Source organism: Gymnoscopelus braueri (assembly GCF_963280865.1).
Source record: "Gymnoscopelus braueri genome assembly, chromosome: 13".
Lineage (NCBI taxonomy): Eukaryota > Metazoa > Chordata > Actinopteri > Myctophiformes > Myctophidae > Gymnoscopelus > Gymnoscopelus braueri.
In genome coordinates this window covers 49,823,241-49,845,040 of record NC_137615.1, presented here as the reverse complement: position 1 = coordinate 49,845,040, position 21,800 = coordinate 49,823,241, and the positions used below count along the sequence as shown (strand labels likewise).

The following is a 21,800-nucleotide window of genomic DNA, read 5'->3' as shown; positions in this document are numbered from 1 at the left end:
AGGTTTCCACGACAGCGTAGACATGTGGTGCATGTGTTTTTGCCGTTGCGTGGCCGAGGCCTACCCTGTTTTGAGGCTGTTGAGGGCATCCTCCACACCCTTCTGGTTGTATTTGACCATGTGGGAGTGCATCTCCGGGTAGTTGCTCCTTATGTTGCGCTCGGTGCTGCCATTTGGGACCGTGCCAAAACGGAACGGCGGGTACTGCTCCTGGGGCTTCTGAAACTGTAGGGGGAGAGAGGGGGAGAGAGGGAGAGAGGAGAGAGAGAGAGAGGGGGGGGAGAGATGGAGGGAGAGAGAGAGAGAGAGAGAGAGAGAGAGAGAGAGAGGAGAGAGAGAGAGAAGAGAGAGAGAGAGAGAGAGAGAGAGAGAGAGAGAGAGAGAGAGAGAGAGAGAGAGAGAGAGAGAGAGAAAGAAGAGAGAGAGAGAGAGAGAGAGAGAGAGAGAGAGAGAGAGAGAGAGAGAGAGAGAGAGAGAGAGAGAGAGAGAGAGAGAGAGAAGAGAGAGAGAGAGAGAGAGAGAGACAGATGGAACACGTATAAATGATAGATTTGTCACGGCGCTCTCTCACACCGTTCATGTCATGTGAAAGTATAAGTCAGGGTGATGGGATTATTGAGCAGCCCTGGTGCGTTTTTTCCCTCGCGACTCTCATGTGACAGAGGCCTTTAGGTGTGCATGCTGACAGCAGCACAGTGGAGTGGCATGTGAGCGTGTCAATTCTATTCCACTCCCCCCCAGTCCTCCCTCCACACAGTGCTTAATGTGCTCCATGTCCTCTCCTCTCTTCTTTTTGTCACTTCCAAATGGCAGGCTGTGGCCCCCCGGGGGCCTGCAGGTGACGAGCGGTGACAAACTGACACCGCGGTGACACTGTCCAACCTGGCTGGCACACGTCAGGAAGACGTACTTTTTAAAACAATATATTTTTAACTTAAGTTTACGTAGCAATACCACAATGTAGCAATACTAGTAAAATAACTGTATTAAAATGTGTACTTATTGGCATCAAAATGTATTATATTAAATACCGTAATATATATACAGTAGAAGTACTCAGATTTTTCAAAATGTGTCAATCATTTTAAATATAGCACATCTACAAGCTTTGTAGATCGTCTATTTTAGATTAGCTGAAGTATGAAATAGCGCTTAGGTGGTTAATGTATGTTATGTCATAATAATCTAAATCTGCAAAGTAACTAGTAACTACAAATAATTGTAGTGGAGTAAAAAAAAAAGTACAATAATTGCCTCTGCGTTGTAGTGGAGTAGAAGAATAGTATTAAAAAAAAGTGGAAATACTCAAGTAAAGTCAAAACACATAAAAAATTGACTCAAGTGCAGTACTTGAGTACATGTACTCCATCCAACCTCGCAGACACACCAGGCACGCTATCCTCTGATTCCCACCCATGCCCTCAAGTGCTGTTTAGTCAATTATCTCGTTAGCCTTTCCCCGTGTTAATTTGCACTTCTAATTCTGTGATTTAGAGGACGCAGTGTTCAGAAACTTAACCCTGTGTCTGTGCCATGCCTCCCTAACCCCCCCCCCCCCATGTCTGTACTAAACATTTATTTTGAATTGATACCTCTTTTAAAGGGTCCTTTATCTTTGCTTCTGACAGTGCCACGTCCTACTCTAAAATCTCTGACCGTCTGTGCGTCTGTAGTTCGCGATTATTATCGCGACCGATTGAGGTCAAATCCGAGGGAGTGCCGTGCCCGACATCAAGTCAGTTGGATAGGCGGTTAACCATGACCGCCAATCCGACCGATAGGCCCATGTATAGGCATGCCCATGTATGGGCCCAATCGATTTCAAACTCGCTGTGCATATCGCAGAGGACTCAAGCGAGTGGTTTTCGTTTTTTTTTATCCCACGATTTTGTAATTTTCTAAGTGATCCTGGGCACTACACTCCCCCCACCAGCCTAGGGAGCCCAGGGCCGAGCTCATGCCTCCTTCAATGCATTAGAGCTAACAAGCCGTCTTATCACCTGACAGGGGGGAGATTCCCCGGTAGGACGTAGCGCGTGGAAGGAACACGTTATTCCAACCAGTTCCTTTCCACTCCATCAGGCGCCCCGGCTGACCAGGGGGGAGGCGGTATAGCGACCAGGATTACTAAATGTTTTTTGTGAGGGTATTAATAGTGCCAATGACGTCTTTTGACGGCCGTTTACAGTGTGCCATTAGTGCCAATGACGTCTTTTGACCTTTTTTTTTTTTTTTGTTATTTTTTTTTCTTTTTAATCTCAAAGGAACTAGGAGAAAACGATTTTCAAAAAGTTAATGCTCCATCCACTTCAATGTTAAAATGTAAACAGAGACATTTTTTTCTCCGTTTGATCCATAATGCCTTTGGCATATGGATCAACAAGCTTGAAATAAGCCTGGCAGTGAATGAGTTAACTACCCTGGGAGACACGGGGAGAACATGCAAACTGCACGCAGAGAGGCCCTTTCGCCAACCCCACATAGGGTATGGGCGCTGATGACGCGGAGGAGAAGACACGCCCCCAGTGCCCACAGCGTCCCCGGTGGGAATCGAACCCAGGACCTTCTAGCTGTGAGGCTACCGACTGCGCCACCGTGCCTCTGAGGGAGTGGTTTTCTGATTGGAAAAGTCGGTCGGATCAGCCGATCTCCAAAACATAATGATAAACGCAAATCCTCATATATGGCGTACCTGATGTCATCAATACTACGACAGATAGTACAGATATCATAGACTGTGCCTGACACAGAACCCCGTATGTGGCCATGAAAGGGAGGGAGGGAGACAGACAGACAGACAGACAGACAGACAGACAGACAGACAGACAGACAGACAGACAGACAGACAGACAGAGACAGACAGACAGACAGACAGACAGACAGACAGACAGACAGACAGACAGACAGACAGGCAGACAGACAGACAGACAGAACAGGTACTCTGACAACGGGTATTGCATAACCGGGTGGGTTCATGCATTTCCAACTTGCATCGTTCCTCAATAGACCGGTGCCTAAAGTCTATTTAATTAGCTGGTGATGGGATTGTTACACTGTACTGTATGTTGAGTACGACTGATCTAAGTAGACAAGAGCAGTACGTTGTTCCGAAACGGTGTGTGGAGGCACACCGTTGCACCGCCATGAGACAAGTCCACGCGTGCCTTGGAATTTTGTGACGACCATGGTTAAAACATATATATAATATCAGCTGAGCAAGATCCACACCAGATGAAAACGTTTTTTTTTTAATGTGTTTACAAACAAAGATGTCTTTACCATGTGTTGTTGTGTGGGTTCTACCTCTTTAACATTTGAATGCTTTTAACCGAGCAGCACCTATTGTCGATGTGCGTATAGTTAGCTCCGATTTTGTGACCGCCACACACTATTGTTGCCAAACAACTACGTATACAAAAAAGAATCGGCACGCGTGTTGTGAGCCTGTTAGATCGGCTGTTTTCGCCATATGAATACAAGCGAGCCTTGGCGTGTTTGACTTGCCCTTTGGCGTACCTTGGGCACGAATATTTTGACAACCATTCAACTAGAGTATATCATTACACTGGAGATTACAATGGAGATTGCTTTGCAATAAACCTTGCCTTCATGAATAGGGGGGGGGGGGGGGGGGGGGGGGCGGCCTTACATACGAACACACAGACCTCTGTTGCGCCCTCATATCAGGGCTAGATTACTTTCCAGAGGTGACCGGGGGTCTCTTTCCGTTCGTTCGCCATGCAAAATTGCAATGGGACGCAATCACGCGCCGAGGTTGGCAAGGGCCAAGGTTTTCGCAAGCGGCTCCTTTTGTAATGTCACCCTACACTACTCTTAATCATAATATTCCACGACACCGACACCGACACCGACCCATTGACACCGACACTCGCTATACGCGTGGGGCGCACACCCCCCCCCCCCTCCCCCAAAAACCTGATTACATCGAGAGAGGGGGTCCGTTTTGTTTACACACTAGTGACATAGAGGGCATACACGTGGCACCGACATGATGTGTTTTGCGTATACCACAAGGACTTGTCCTCAGTGGTGTAAAGTAACTAAGTACATTTACTCAAGTTCTGTACTTCAGTACAATTTTGAGGTACTTTTACTTTACTGGAGTATTTCCAATTGTCTATTACATCTCAGAGGAAAATATTGTACTTTTACTCCACTACAATTATTTGAAAACTTTAGTTGCTAGTTACTTTTAAGATATCAATTATTACATTATAAAGCATACATTAACCACTTTAGCCCTATTTTATACCTAGGCTATTTGAAAATAGCCGATCTGCAAGCTCACAAGCTTGTAGATCTGCTATTTTCAAATATTTGAGTACTTTTGCTTTTGGTACTTTAAGTACATTTTGATACCAATACTTTTTAACTTTTACTCAAGTAACATTTTTTATTCTGGACTTTTACTTGTAACAGAGTACTTCTACATTGCAGTATTGATACTTTTACTTAAGTAAAACATTTGAGTACATTTTCCACCACTGCTTGTCCTCACTATCCATACATGAGGACACGAGCTCACGACGGAAGTGTCCTTTACGATGTCTCCCTCACGCTGTCCTCTGAAACACTTTGATGCAAGGTCACTTTCCTCACCGGTCCACGTGTCTCATTTTAATCATCCCTAGCTGAGGTGTCCCCGCACAGCTGGGCAAACAATACACCGTCCTCCCTGTCCCTGACTGTAAGTCTGGCTCTGTTCAAATACCGCTGTAGTCGGGCAGAAAGCTTGCATCTCCCGTTTTTCAACTTTTGGTGTTTTTTTTTCTTTCTCAAAACACATTTGCTGCCATTGACGGAGATCTCCGTCATTTAAAATCCACCCGTTTACTGCCATTGACGGAGATCACCGTCATTTCCCAAAAAATATTTGGAAAAACGTCCAGAACCCAAGATAACGTGATCCGAAGATTTACTGCTCCATTCACTTCCTGGTTAACTTATTCTTTTAAAATCCTGTATCTCGGCTCCTGTGTTTTACCATGTATTTTTGGCGACACATGCTATTTTCGACTGGGTATAACAAGAGAACGGGAGGTCGCGATGATATATATATATTTTTTTCTCGCAGAAGCACAGTGAAACCCTCCGTGATTAGCAACCATCAGGGGATCGATCATACTGGAGATACATATTTAGTGGTTCTTGATATTTTTTTTTCAGAATGCTTAAAAATGCTACCAGAAGCTACCTGCCAGCATTAGAAAGCCCCTGGCAGTGAATGTGTTAATGCCAGACTTCATCATACAATTAATTCATCATTGATTTAAGTCTCTTTTTTGTGTTTATTTATTGTGTTTTGTTGCTGTTGTTTTATGTTTCTTAGCTTATATTGTGTATCTTTAGATTCCTTGTGCAGCACTTTGGTAACCCTGCGTTTGTAAAATGTGCTATATATCCTTGCTGTTGGGCAGAAACCTCAGTTTTGGACATACAAGGTTTGGGCCCAACGGCAGTGATATGAATCTATAGTCGTTGCTGTCCGGCATAGACCTCTTATCTCCATATTCTAACTTTTGGTGTTATTTTCGTAAATTAACACCCTACGTGATCATACGCTACACGTTTCGAGCTTGTGGATCTGCTACTTTTGCTATTTTATTATTTTGAATCCTGAAAAGTAACGGTTTTGGACGTACGAGGTTTCCACCCAACAGTCAGAGACGATACAGTCATTAGTCAGAAAGGAAAGGAGCATCAAGGTAGTTCAGGCCGGATCCCCTCTTTTGCCTCTGGCCACATTATGGCCGCCATCCTAATGGTTCATCTCCGCAGTCTGTTTAATCAGACCATCAGTCATTCTTACACGCTCAGCACATCTCGTCAGCTTGTCCACTGATCAAACTCCCTCCATCTCCCCCAGCCTCCTCCTGTGGTAGCATACTGTAGGACAGCCATTTCACAATGCTGCTCTATTCATACATTCATTAACCGCTTAAAGCCCATGTGGGTAACCGGAGTCCCTCAGGGATCAATACTAGTGTATTTTCTGTTTTCTGTTATTGTGGGGAAAGCTTTAGCTGAAAACAGCCGATCGACATGCTCACTACGCGACGCAGCGTGTGCACGCGCAGCATGCGTTTCATTGCGTATGTGTGCGCACACGCGTTAATGTGTGTTTTTTTTACTGGGTTTCTTACTTTTTTAGGTTACATTGTTACATTCATTCGGTTAATTCGGTTAATTCGGTAAAAATTAGGTTAATTCGGTACTCCATAAAGTGTAGATGTCGGAGGTTTCTTCCCTTTCTTTTTTCTTCATCCCAAAAGTGTGGGGGGGGGGGGATATCCCTCCCCCCAATGGAACTGAGTATGTCCAAACGCCCCCGCCACCCCCTCTGCGTCCCTTCTCTCTCTCTCTCTCTCTCTCTCTCTCTCTCTCTCTCTCTCTCTCTCTCTCTCTCCTCTCTCTCTCTCTCTCTCTCTCTCCCCTTCCCTGTGTTTCTCTTTGCTTTGTATCCACAAAGCCTGGAGCTATATAATGGTCGTAACGTGGGAAGAATAGTAAAGTTGTCGTCAGACTAGAATATAGTGAAGGAGCAGAGGACAGCTCGGGCCTCTCCTCTCTCTAATCCCTGCGTGACCAGAAGCAAAGAGAAGACAAATCATGGCTGCTGCTGAAGCTTTAGTGTGGATTTGCTCGTCCACAGTGGTTCTGAAGCACGTTCGTCCCACAGGGCTCCCGATAGGCTACTGGACATGATAATCACACACATGGCTCTGCTGCTGCAGGAGGGAAGCCATGTTTGATGTCACATATGATGTAATACACCAGTGATGGATGAAGTACTCACTCACATTTGTTACTTGAATTTTGCCACGTAGTTACGTGGCGATATTAAGTTTACTTGAGTAAAAGTCAAAAGTGTAATTGGCATCAAAACATACTTTAAGTATGTTTTGATGTATCAAAAGTAAAAGTAATCTTAAAATGCAGAATGTCCACTTTCCCAAGTTTTCAGATGCATACAAATCTTTTGAAAGTAGCAGATCTACAAGCTCACAACGGGTCGCATTGCGACGCGTTGTGAGCTTGTAGATCGGCTATTTTCAAATAAGTAAATATCGGGCTGAAGTGATGAATGTAAGTTTTGTAATAATAATCAAGACCTACATAGTCACTAGTAACTAAAGTGTTCAAATAATTGTAGTGGAGAAAAAGGTACAATATTTGCCTCTGAGATGTAGTGCAGTAGAAAAGAGTACTGAAAATTGGAAATACTCCAGTAAAGTAAAAAAAGAAAAGCCTCAAAACTGTACTTAAGTACGGCAATTGAGTACATGTACTTAATTACTTTACACCACTGTGTAATACACAGTGTTGTAAGTGTTTCCATACCTGCGGTCTGGGTCTGGGACTTAAGGCTTTGTCTGTTTTGGAGGTAGTCCAACATTTTTAAACGTGTTGCACAAAGTTATTGGGCCCGATTCACTAAGCTGGTCGTAAATAACGTGTAAATAAAGTGACTAAAGGAGGGTTTATTTTCTCTAAGCAAAAACTGAGGTGCGATTCACCAACTCGTGTATAAATCCCTGAAATGTGAGGATCACAACATGTGTTCCTCATTTTTCTTTGACAAAACAAATGTTGGGCACATACATATTTTATTTGAGGTTTGGTACTGTTTGGTACTATTGATTTTTCATGAAGAATAAGGCATTCTAATGACATAATGCAAGCTTTGGTCTTGTGTAAGTCAGCCTCGGAGCAGACCTGAGAAAGAGCGGACCTCCCGCAAGATTCACAGAGAAATAAAGATTAGTGAATCAGACTAACGTGGGAAGTTGCGTAAATTCCTTTACATTCAAACTATGGGCGTAAACAGCTTATTGAATCAGGCCCGTTGGGTGGTATAGCGAAAATAGCAGGTCTATAAGCTCACAATGTGTTGCGATACGGTGTGAGCTTGTAGATTTGCTATTTCCACTATTTGTCGTACAAGATGTGTGCACATATGGGGGGGTCTTAGTTTTTTTCAGATACGAGGCAAGGGTAAAAGTGATTTAACACAGACAGACAGACAGACAGACAGACAGACAGACAGACAGACAGACAGACAGACAGACAGACAGACAGACACTTTGGATGGATTTAAAATGGAACAATAAGTCAAAGTCATGAACCTGGTGAGTCTGCCAGTCAGTGTATTTGTATTCCCTGCTGGTATAACTCTCGGTGCTACCGAAAGTATTCTGTTTGCTCAACACTCTGCTCCATGCACTTAGAATAGGCCTCTCTATTCTCTATTTGTTTTGGCTGAAGCTTAACATCAAACAGCACTGTGGGTTGTATAGTATGTTTACCTACAATGAATACACGCACGCACATGTGCGCGCGCACACACGCACGCACGCACGCACGCACGCACACACACACACACACACACACACACACACACACACACACACACACACACACACAAACACACAGACACACAGACACACACACACACACACACACACACACACACGCGCACACACACACACATACACACATACACACACATACACACACACACACACACACACACACACACACACACACACACACACACACACACACACACACAGCACGCACACACATAAAGAATAACCTGGAATGCCGGCACAGTATAAAAGCACTCAGAGACACAATGCTGTGTTGTGAGGCTAAATTTTGACCTTGGCCGTTGAAAGTTGTAGATTGCTATTAGTAGGAATTAGGCCTTTAAATGTCAAATGTTCAAGCATGTTAAAATCATATCTTACTTCTAATCTCTCAAGACAGAGCACCACTGCCCTAAACATAGTGTAAACATTGTTTTAGGAATAAGCACAGAAGCACCCGGGAGGAAGTGAACTAAGAAGGGGAGGAGACAAATCAAGTTCCTGTCTCTACACAAAAAAAGGTGGTACCCACAAAAAAAAAAGTCACCAAATGGGTTCCCAGATCGCCTTACTTCAGACTATTTTCCAAAATATGTTTTTTTTTTTTTACATATTGGAGGCTTTTTCTATTGTCAATTTAACAATAAGGTGCGCCACGATGTTTGGCCGGTTAGCAGGTGTAAGTAAGTACCTTCTTGTCGCTCAGTCCAGAGACAGTGTCGATGTATTGCTCCTGGATCATGAAGGCGGCCAGGTTGGCTGTGTAGGAGGCCAGGAAGATGACAGCGAAGAAGGCCCACACCAGCACCATGATCTTACTGGTGGTTCCTTTAGGGTTCTCGATGGGGACCGAGTTGTTGAACACGATGCCCCACAGCAGCCACACCGACTTCCCGATGGTGAAGGTGGGACCTCCGGGATCTGGGGAGAGAGAGAGCGGGTCCGCTTTGGTTATTTATGCAACGACAGTGACGAGCGAAGCAAGTACAGTAGCAGATGACCACAACCCAAATCAGTGAATTTTTTTAACCACTTAAACCAAGGGTTTTCAACAGGGGGTCCTCAGAGTTACTACAGGGGGTCCGCTAAATCTTTGTGTGATATGATTTTTTTCTTTTTTACATTAACCACTTGAACCCTAGCATCCCTTTTCTGAGGAGAACTTTAGCCAAAAATAGCAGATAGCAAAGAGTTATAGGTGTGTGTGAGGGAAAAGAAAAAAGAGCAGCATCTGAAACACAATTTTAGACAATATAGAGGGGGTCCCTGCTTCATCTCTCTCTCAGCTAGGGGGTCCTTGACCTGAAAACATTGAAGACCCCTAACTTAAACCACTTCTTTGACTGGGGTTTCTCAAGGGTCTGTACTTGGCATCATCCATTTTTCCCAAACAAACGGACAAATCTCTTTGCCGAAAACAGAGAATCTACTGAATGTTTACCTTTTTTCTTCTTCTAAACATCCACCTTTGAAGACATGCCCAGATCAGGGACGCTAGGGTTCATGAGGTTAAATTCAAGATATGCATTAGTCCACGGATACCATGTTTATCTCTGGGACCCCAATCTTCACGGTACAATCCTCAGTGCTAATTTAACGAGTGTATAAATTAGACCAGGGGTCTTCAACGTTTTCAACCCAAGGACCCCCTGGCTGAGAGAGAAATGAAGCAGGGACCCCTAAGCTGAGAGAGAGATGAAGCAGGGACCCCCATATTGTATAAAATTGTGTTTCAGATTAAATTTTTTTGTTTACGCGGTCTGCTCTTTTTTCCCTCTACACCTATACCTCTTTACCAAAAATAGCAGATCTACAAGCTCACAACGCCTCGCAGCGCAAGGCGTTGTGAGCTTGTAGATCTGCTATTTTTGGCTAAAGTTCTCCTCAGAAAAGGGATGCTAGGTTTCAAGTGGATAAGGTAAAAAAAAAACATATCACACAAAGATTTGGCGGATCCCCTGTAGTAACTCTGAGGACTCCCTAGGGGTCCCGGACCCCCTGTTGAAGAACCCTGAATTAGACCAAATGTTTCATTTGGTTCCATTTGTACACTCTCAGACCCTATTTTGCGTGCCTTAAGTACCAGGTCTAATGACTTAACTTAAGACCTTGAGCCGTGGCCATTGCTGTTTGGCCACTCAAAATAGCGAAACAGCATTGGCCACGCCTCCAGGTCTTCAGTGAAGTCATAAGACCTGGTACTTAAGACGCGCAAAATAGGGCCCTCAAGAGTTACAGACCCATAAGTGTCCATTTGATTCCTATCCTAACCATCAATCATTAACTGGGGACCCCCTCTGAACCCCCTCAAGAACCCCTGGGAGCCCCCCAAAAACGCCATATTGAGAACCAATGATAACAGAACGTGACATGGTAGGAAAAAAAAATATTGTCGAATAACGCGGCGCTATACTCACCTTTGGCGGAGACCAGGCTGCGGTTGTACCCGACCGGACTGCAGTACTCAAAGAAGAACACGGTGAGGGCCACCACGGTCAGGCACATGACGAACATCATCACCCACACCGCTGGGCTGTACGGCTCTGCACAACAGTGGGGAGGGGGGAGGGAGGAGGGGGAAGACACAAAGGCAACATTCAACATTCAAAACGTAATCCAATAGGTTCACCGGTGTTACCAATGATACTAATGAAGGATTTTTTTTATTAAAACGTTTTAGAACCACTGTTCTACACTAAATGGATCCATTTAGAGTAGAACAGTGGTTCTAAAACATTTTAATTTAAAAAAAGTTTGTGCAAATGGATAAATATGGTCTGTTTGACCAGAATAGAACAGAGCCTTCATTAGTATCATTGGTAAGACCTGTGAAGGAAGTAAAGGAAGCTGCAGCATAGAGCCTAATTGTTACTGTAACACATGTCCAGCAGTATATGGCATTTGTTGTAGGAGAAAAAAAAAAAACAGGTCAGCTCAGCAATAAGAGCACATAAAATAATCTCTGAGCGTGTCTCTTTTGTTTTTTTTCTTTTGCACAAAGTCTGGTGTGCCACATCTGTTACTGTTCTAGTGCTGCACCTTATGTACTGTACAGTGCTACACCTGCTGCAACCTCATATTTAGACTCATATACGGCTACATAGGCCTATGAAGGTATATAACTTTTTTTTTTGTTTACCCTGTGGTATCTGAACCACTGACCTCACTAGGTTTTGGTAAAGGTTCTACTGCACTTTTAGTTGCCAACAACGCCATATTGTAGTTAGTTTGATGTTCCAGAGATGTATGAATGGTTGAAGAATGGATTGAGGCATCACTCCAGTCAGTGAGGTTACTTGCTTCCAGTTTATTTCATAGTACAAACAGAGTTCTTTGGACCCCAAGGTCCCTCAGCCAGCTCCCATTGAGAAAAAGAGGAGGTACATGTGTGGGTGTGTCAGCCTTGAAAGGTGAGACCCCACCTAGACAAACAATAGATCACACTTTGAATCCCTGATTCGATTTGCAACTGTATGAGGCAGGAAGGGGGGATGGATACACAGGCCTAGACCTTCTGTCTCCCAGGCAAAACAAAGAGAATGTTAATTGTACCCCCCAACCAGGTCAGAGCCCACAGTCACCTCTCTGTCTGAATCCACTCTCCTGTCTGTAGCCTACTGGTGAAGTGAACATATGACTTTAGATTTGTATGTTATGTTATGAAATATACAACAACCCATTTCTACCCTGTGCTTTTCCCCTTGCTTTTTGCCAGACCCAAGGGGTCGGGCTTACATGAGGGTTTGTACCTGTTTCGTCCATACATGGGCATGGTCACTTTGTCCTCCGGCCCCAGCCAAACAAAAAGTCTGTCACTTTGTCCTCCGGCCCCAGCCAAACAAAAAGTCTGTCCCCCAAAAAAGTCTGTCCATACATGGGCATAGAAGGGACACACGTCGTGCGAAGCTCGGCCATTCAGATTTCAACCACTAGGGCATGGTCACTTTGTCCCCCGGCCCCAGCCAAAAAAGTCTGTCCCCCTTTCGTCCCCTTTCGTCACGAACTATTCATGACATCATTATTATCACAAGTATGTAATTAAGTGTATAAAGTGGTTTGTAGGTGTGTTACATACTAGGACTTCATTCTGGGTCTGGCAGAACCAGGTCTCCTGGTCTTGTTTCTCTATCCTTCCTCCCTTTTCAAAAAAAAATCACACCCAGTGTGAAGTGAGTGGTGCCTTTGATGGGTTCATTATGTGCATGTGTTGCACTCCTGTTTGTGTTAATTAGTGTAACTGGTTGCATCTTTGTGTTGCAATCAGCTGCAGCTGTTGAGGCCAGACAAAAACATGTTGAGGCCGTCCGCAAACCTACGGACAGACCCACACACACGGTCAAGTGTGGGGTGTGGCTGGCACCACCCAAAAACATAACAAAATAATGGAGCTAGCTTGAAAAAAAAAATGTCACCCTCTTATTTACACACTGTGATGTGACAATAACGTTTATTCTGATTCTGGTAACAACCCTACTAATTAGTTGAGTTGCTCTCATCAGTACAGCCATATCTTACAGGGCACCATTGCTCAGTGCTCATGCAGGACTTCTCTGCTATAAACACCCCCTTCTGAAGCCCCCACCATGAGAAAACCCGATACAGACGAGCCCCTGATGTAACCACGCGGATTCGAAACCCTGGGAAACCCAACAACGACCGCTCGCCAAAGGGGATTCTAGACTTCAGGCAGCGCTTCTCTACTTACAGTGGCATAAATTAAACTCAAGTCAAGGAAACAGTTCGGCGTTGTGTGATCACAACGGGTTTCTCTTCACATTTTTAACTTATTACTTTGTAACTCAGCGTACATATGTAACCAAAAGGAACTTTATGGGTCCATTTGGTTACATTGGTACACTCTCTGAGTTAAAGGGTTAGTTCAGATTTTTTGAGTATTTTCTGTAGGAAATACTTACCATTAATGAAGTGGTTGCAAAGGTATTAATTGATTGCATGAGTCCCGTGGTCAGAGTTCTGGTCCGGTTCTGATGAATATGAAGTAGTTGCGGTAGATTAATAGATTTGGTGGGGGCCGCTCATTAAAAATACATTCATTTAAAAAACTAGCGTCATTTGTATTGTTGACCTATTTCTACCATATAGTGCAGGTTTCGTTCAACTTCGACCCCTCTGTCACATGGTACTAATGTTTGTGTCCAGAATCACTGCGCCGCGGCAGCCTACTCATTAAACTACTCACTAAAAATATATGACACTAAAAATACTACATTAATGGTAAGTATTTCCTACAGAAAATACTCCAAAAATCTGAACTAACCCTTTAAAGCAACACTGAGGACCTTGCTGTGTAGCATCCGTTTAGTCTGAGACCGCTGAACCGCTCACTGACACCTCCATATCTGACATATTCCCTCAGTCAGACGCGTCGGTGCGTGATTGTATTTTCCAAGGCGAGACAAAAACACATCCGGGGGGGGAAAAATGTGCTCTTCACCCAGACAACATGGACATAAGTGCAGGCGGCTAGCTCACCTAGAAAGGCGGAGGGCGAGACGGTCCCGTTACTCCTGGCCACCATCACGCTGATGCCCGTCTCCACAAAGGGCACGGAGAAGTCGATGATCTCCGAGCGCTCCTCATTGATGGTCAGCGACCCGATCGCCATGTCGGCCCTCTTGTAGAACACCTGTGAAGCAAGGTAGAGTGGTAGAGGTGTGGGGGGGAGCTTGTAGATGTGCTATTTTTGGCAAAGAGATTTGTTGTAGATGCAGGGAAAAAGAGATCCAAGTACAAAGATCTCAAGTACGTTTTTTCTAAGAATATAGGGTTTAAGTGGGTTCTAAGCAGTGGTGTAAAGTAAGTAAGTACATTTACTCAAGTACTGTACTTAAGTAAAATTTTGAGGTACTTTTACTTTACAGGAGTATTTCCAATTGTCTACTTTTACTTCAACTCCACTACATCTCAGAGGCAAATATTGTACTTTTACTCCACTACATTTATTTGAAAACTTTAGTTACAAGTTACTTTGCAGATATAAATTATTACGCTATAATACATACATTAACCACTTTAGCCCTATTTTATATCTAGGCTATTTGAAAATAGCCGATCTACAAGCTCAAAACGTGTTGCGTCGCATCGCGTAGATCTGCTATTTTCAAACATTTTAGTACTTTTACTTTTGGTACTTTAGGTACACTTTGATGCTGATACTTTTGTACTTTTACTCAAGTACATTTTTAATTCCGGACTTTTACTTGTAACAGCAGTATTTCTAAATTGCATTTACTTAAGTAAAACAGTTGAGTACTTTTTCCACCACTGGGGGGGGGGTTGGAGAGGCGGTGGGGGGGCGTGGCACTGGGGGGGGGGGGGGTTGGAGAGGCGGTGGGGGGGCGTGGGTGCACATATGTTCGGCGCGCGTCATCATAAATTCGGAACGCTGTCCAACAGGGCTATAATAAGGGGAGGGTCACCGGTGACCTTTGGGATAGATCTCGTATACGAGCAACGGTGACACACAAAGGCTTGTGCCTCGCCAGGGTGATGTATGTACCGCCTCATTCACCACTGACACCGGTGGAGACAGTACTCCCATTGTTTTCTTTTTTTTATTACTGAAGCAAAGGTAGCAATACCACAATTTAGAAACACTCTGTTACTGTTATCCTGTACTTGAGCAAGATTTATAATAAATGTAATAATAATAATAATAATAATAATAATAATAATAATAATAATAATAATAATAATAATGTATTTATATTGCACTTTACATTTGAAACAAATGTCAAAGTGTTACAGTACATAATAGAGTACAAAAACTCAAGTATTCATAATGCATGCATTATGCTTTTTTCACCATTATTAGATTGTAATTAGTAATGCATGAATGTGTTCATCACTTTGATGTTTCAGCTGGTAAAGGTGGGGCTGCATTTTTGGGAAAATGTGTCAAACTTTAAAAAAAAATAGCAGATGTATTAAGCGGCTCGCGATGCAAGATGGTTTGTGAGCTTGTAGATCAGCTATTTTTGAATAGCTGAAGTAAAAGATAGGGCTTCATTGTATAAAGAAGGCGCTGGAACAACTCGGATGGTTGGAGCCTTTTTTTATTTTAATAGCTTTGCACCCTGCTATTAAAATAAAAATGCTCCAATCATCCGAGTTGCTCCAGCGTCTTCTTTATTCATATATATCCGCTCCTGAGACGCACCGGATCAGCCTGATTTCGGCTTGAGGCGCGGTGGAATATCCCTTTAATCAGGGCTTAATTGTATGTTTTGTAATGACGATCTAAATACTAAGTAACCATAGTAACTAAAGCTATCAAATAATTGTAGTGGAGTAAAAACGTATAATATTTGGTGCTGAGATGCAGTGAGTAGAACTATCAAGTATTTAAAAAAAAAATCAAATAAAGTATAACTAACTCAAAATTGTACTTAAGTACAGTTCTCCCACCTGCAAGACATGTAGGCACAAGTCAAAAGCCTATCCCAGGGTTATGTTTGCTGTCTTTTGGTTGCTACACGGTGCCGTGGGGGGCCTGATCTGCCACCAATCCTAATCCCTAATCCATTACTAGGTATCGCAGCGCATAGCTAGCATAATACCATGTTACGTAATGCCTGACTTATACTCGCCCGTGCGTCGTACCGCACGCCGGAAACAGCAGATGCACAAGCTCACAACGCGTCGCAGGGCGACGCGTTGTGAGCTTGTACATCTGCTGTTTCCGGCACGCGGCACAGCGAGCGGGCGAGTCTATAAATCGGTCTTAAAGGCCTCTGCTGACAAAGCATCTGCCCGCAGGGAGCGGGCATCCCGCTAATCACCGCCGACCAAAGGTCATTGGTTGTCTGAAGGAATGGGATGTTAATACTCACTGTTTACAGAAGTTGGACAGTATAAGTACATTTACTTGAGTACTGTACTTGAGTACATGTTTTGAGTCTCTGTACTTCACTTGAGTATTAGACTTTCACTCTGCTACAGTTCAAAGACAAGCATTGTACTTTTGACTCCACTACAAAGATAGGAGAAAAGTACATGATGAATTAACCAATAACCACTTAAACCCAAACACAAATGTAGTGAAAATAGCAGATCACTATTATTTATATTTTGGGGGACATTTCTGGACAATCTTTGAATTTGTTTGGAAAATGTCTGAATTTCATTACAGCAATGCATTGTTGTAATTTGTACTTTTGAATACTAAATAAATAAATAATAATAAAATGTATATATTTAAAAAAAAAACTTGTCTTTTTGAATACTTAATTTTTAAATGCAAGTACGCCAGTACTTTAACTCGAATACAAATTTGACTGAGCAACTTGTAGTTGAGTATTATTTGACCAGGAGTATGTATACTTTGACTCCAGTACTGCGGTTGAGTACCACAGTGTCCACCACTGATTATTTCCAGTGGAGTCCGGACGAGCTCCCACCCCTCCAACCATTATAGTTGTTGCTATTAATAACCGCTGTGACGTCCATTGATGTACCACATTACTGTTTATCACACTGATGTACATTTACAGGCCAGGCCACTCTGCTCCGCACTATTAGCCATGGTGGAAGAAGTACTCCGATTTATTTTCTTTTCTTTTTTTGACTCTCCCCGCCCGGCTTCCGTTCCCCCGAACACGTCTATTCGAACAGAAGTGTTCATAGGCGCTCGACAAAGCCGGATGCACCATGTAAGGGTCAATACAGGCTCATTCCGACGTCAGAAAAAAGTGCTGTTTCTAATGGGCTTGCCGAACTACTTCGAACAGTCAGGACATCTTGGAGTGCAGGAGTTCTGAGAGTACTGAGAGTTCTGAGAGTTCTGAGAGTTCTAAGACCGCCCATCAGAAGTTCTGAATGACGTCAACTTGTAGTTATACCACTTCCCTTTCCGAAGAAAAGTTTGAACGTCGGGAGGAGTATTGGACTTAAGGTGATTAGGTTTGGGCAGTGGTGTAAAATAACTAAGTACATTTACTCAAGTATTGTTCTTAAGTACTGTACAATTTTGTTTCTTTCCTTTAGTATTTCCAATTGTCAATACTTTTACTTCTACTCCGCTACATCTCAGAGGCAAATATTGTACTTTTACTCCACTACAATTATTTGAAAACTTTAGTTACTATAGTTACTATTCAGATATAAATTATTACGTTATAAAACATAGATTATACTTCAGCCCTATTTTATACATAGGCTATTTTCAAACATTTTGGTACTTTTACTTTTGGTACCTTAAATACATTTTGATACCAGTACTTTTGTACTTTTACTCAAGTACATTTTGAATTCCGGACTTTTACTTGTAACCGAGTACTTCTACATTGCAGTATTGATACTTTTACTTAAGTAAAACATTTGAGTACTTTTTCCACCACTGGGTTTGGGATCCTTTAGGATAAATAAAAAAAAACATTGTTTCTTTTACGATTCTGGTCCCATAACGATTCCCTTTTAACAGTACGATTCCTTAACGGTTCCCTCTAATGATTCCAATATTTAAAAGATTGACCCTTACAGATCTTTAAGTGTCTTTGAGAGTGTACACTCTCATAGTTACTGTGGTCCTTGAAATAAAAAATAAAAAACACCAGCAGACGTGAAGTCCACATGAAAACGGTTTTCGCAAACGGTTCCAAATGTGATGGAACCAATTCCGGTTCCTCGACTTTGCTCTGGTTGCTCAATGTTCCTCCGGGTTCCAGATCACCCGACCCTGAAATAGACCCCTGTCCCTTACCTCTCCAATCATGCCGTTCCAGGTGCCGCGGACCAGCTTGCCGTGCTTGCCGTTGGTGACCAGGTAGAGGTCGTATGAGAACTTGATGTTGCGGGACAGCTTCTTCAGGATGTCTATGCAGAATCCTTTACAGCACAACTTGGTGTAGGGCTCCGAGTGACCCACAATGCTGGAGAGACAGAGAGACAGGGACAGAGCATTTTGAATTTATTTGGCAGTTTTTAAAACCAGTGGTGTATAAGTATGTACTCAAGTACTGTAGGCCTACTAAGTATAATTTTTAGGTATTTTTTACTTCACTGGAGTATTTCAATACTTTCAGTACTTTTACTTCTACTCCACTACATCTCAGAGGCAAATATTATACTTTTACTCCACTACAATTATTTGAAAACTTTAGTGAATAGTTACTTTTTATCATTACAAAACATACATTAACCACTTCAGCCCAATATAGATTTTGGCCATTTGAAAATAGCCGATCGACAAGCTCATCGCGACGCATTGTGAGCTTGTAGATCTGCTATTTTCAAAAGATTTGTATACATTTCATATATTTGAAAACTTGGGAAATGGGACATCTTGCACAATGAGTACTTTCTACTTTTGGAACTTTAAGAACATTTTGATACCAATACTTTTGTACTTTTACTCAAGTAAATTTTGACATTTACTTGTTACAGAGTATTTCTACACTGCAGTATTGATACTTTTACTTAAGTAAAAAATGTTCTAGTACTTTTTCCACCACTGAATAAAACCCACATCTTTCCAAATTCAGTCCATATTATTGTAGCAATCAACCCATAGGGCAGTTTGTCAACTCAGACTGTCCCAAAACCAACCAAGACCGTAAAACTACACAAAAACTAGATATTAAAATAAAAGAAAATACCAGGTTGCTTATTTCTCTCACTGAACATGGCAACGTTGAAAGGCCAAATGAGGAACAGCGCCACGGTTTATAGAGATACATACAGTTGCCGAACACAGTATTGCGGGTCGTCTTTAGATCCCATATTCTGAGAGGACATTGAGCCCTCATTGGCTAAAGGACCAGCCAATTAGGAAAAAGTCACGACTAGCCAAACAAGTCAGGACGAGATAGATATAGACCAGGTTTGGCAACCTGGTAAAAACTTTTATGGTAAAAAAAAAGCATAAAAGTATAACTTTCCATTAGATACAAAGAACCAACTCCCCTCTGTTCCTGTGGCAGGCACAGTATCTTGCGATACAGATTGCAAGCTTAGCCATTCCAGACATAACATTGTAACAGTGTATGTACAATCTTTTGTCGCAGAATACTTGGGACCAAACAATACATTGTTCAAAAGCGAAAACCTCACCTACAGTCCTAAAACAATGAGAGAGACAGAGGGAGAGAGAGAGAGAGAGAGACAGAGAGTGAGAGAGAGGCATGGGCGAGTATGATTAGGCTATCATACGAAGGCAGCGCTCCAAAAATATGAATATTTAGGTGAAACGTCAACCTCTGCTCCGATGAGCTTTTCCTCCCCGCTCCCCAGAGATACTCGCGTATGAAATGCCAACTGTCTCTCACAGACCTGATAGTTTCACATGGTTACGTTTGGAGGTCAGAGCAGAAACTGTCTTCCCCTCCGCGACTCCACTTGTTTGACTATTGGTTTCCCTTAACCCATTAAGACCGGGAACGCATCTGTGTGTCTTTTTTAGATTTCTTTGGGCAATTAAAAACATTGCAGATCTACAAGCTCACAAGCACCGAGTGCCGCACTATGAGCTTGTATATCTGCTATTTTTGGAAAAAAAACGTAACTCCGATTTGTGCTTGTGCATGGGGTCCCTGGACAGCACATTTTGAGTTGGCGGTCCGCGGCTAAATATATATAATTATGGGGGGCCTTGACATGAAAAAGGTTTGAGAACCACTGATTATAGCAACATACGTTTGATTTAGATGACATTTGTAGAATCCCCCAGAAGCAGCAGATTTGAGTTACAAATGTTCGCTTTAAAAAACATATACATTCAAATATTTGTACACATTTTCACGTTTTTTTCAAAAATAGCAGATCTACAAGCTCATAGCGCGGCACTCGGTGCTGCGCTGTGAGCTTGTATATCTGCTATTTTTGAATAGCCAAAGAAATGTAAGAATGACAGAAATGCGTTCCCGGTCTTAATCGGTTAACGCAGCGCCGTTCCCATCGATCTAAGACGCGCCGGTTTGATTGTTATAAAAGACGTCGTTAACCTCTCATTATGAGTTATCTATTGGGGGCAGTCTCTGAGATGTTCTGAGCAAAGCAATTTTTGGGGGGATAATGAAAACAACATCAATGATTCCTCGATGAAAATAAGGCCCGAGCCTGGAGTGGATGATGGCCGTGATGTAATCAAACAGAAGGGGAACGGCTGAAGCCTGATTTATACTTCCTTGGACGATGGTGTTGTGCGGTGAAAAGACGTCACATCCGCATCACAGTCACCAGTGGTGGAAAAAGTACTCAAATGTTTTACTTAAGTAAAAGTATCAATACTGCAATGTAGAAATACTGTTACAAGTAAAAGTGAGGGATTCAAAATGTACTTGAGTAAAAGTACAGAAGTATTGGCATCAAAATAAACTTAAAGTACCAAAAGTAAAAGTACTAAAATGTTTGAAAATAGCAGATCTACAAGCTCACAACGCATCGCGAATAGGGCTAAAGGGGTTAATGTATGTTTTATAATACAAACATTTATATCTTCAAAGTAACTAGTAGCTAAAGTTTTCAAATACTTGTAGTGGAGTAAAAGTACAATATTTTCCTCTGAGATGTAGTGGAGTAGAAGTAAAAGTATAGACAATTGGAAATACTCCAGTAAAGTAACAAGACCAGGAGACCTGGTTCTGCCAGACCCAGAATGAAGTACAGAATGGAGAGTACAGTGGTTGATGAGCTTTACTTAATTACATACTTGTGACATAATAATGATGTCATGAATAGTTCGTGACGAAAGGGGACGAAAGGGGGACAGACCCCTAGTGGTTGAAATCTGAATGGCCGGGCTTTGCACGACGTGTGCCCCTTCTATGCCCATGTACAGTATGGACAGACTTTTTTGGGGGACAGAATTTTTTTGGGCTGGGGCCGGAGGACAAAGTGACCATGCCCATGTATGGACGAAACAGGTACAAAGCCTCATGTAAGCCCGACCCCTTGGGTCTGGCAAAAATACCTCAAAATTGTACTTAAGGACAGTACTTGAGTAAATGTACTTAGTTACTTACCACCATGGACAGTCACACAAAAACACTTGAACTGTTAGCATACCTATTGTGGACATTGATAATAGGTAAACATTTGGGCAAAAATAGCCAATCTAGCTTGTACAGTAGGTCGGCGATATCTGGCGAAGAGAATTGGTGTAGAGAAAGGGGAAAGGATGGGACCAATTACAGAAGCCTGGGAGACCCAAGTTAACAACGTATATAAATCATTATGGTTAACCACTTGAACCCCAGCATCCATATGCTGGTTGAACCTTAGCCAAAAATTGCAGATCTACAAGCTCACAACCGAGCTTGTTAGATGTGCTATTTTTGGCAAAGAGATTTGCTGTAGATGCCGGGAAAAAGAGATCCGAGTATGAGATCTTAAGTTTTTTTCTAAGAATAGAATAGAGGGTTTAAGTGGGTTTCTAAGAAAAGGAAGAAGGCA

The 21,800-nt window shown here is 42.6% G+C and overlaps 1 protein-coding gene across 1 annotated transcript in view; it reads right to left on the bottom strand.

Annotated features, from left to right (window-relative positions):
- Positions 1–21,800, bottom strand: part of grin2ca (glutamate receptor, ionotropic, N-methyl D-aspartate 2Ca) — a gene marked incomplete at both ends in the record, with an annotated part of 133,050 nt that overhangs the window by 9,697 nt on the left and 101,553 nt on the right. The window contains 5 exons of the mRNA XM_080446600.1: positions 65–225; positions 9,082–9,311; positions 10,808–10,933; positions 13,884–14,037; positions 18,112–18,280. Of these exons, the coding sequence (XP_080302726.1) occupies positions 65–225; positions 9,082–9,311; positions 10,808–10,933; positions 13,884–14,037; positions 18,112–18,280 (840 nt within the window). The remainder of the gene's footprint in view (positions 1–64; positions 226–9,081; positions 9,312–10,807; positions 10,934–13,883; positions 14,038–18,111; positions 18,281–21,800) is intronic.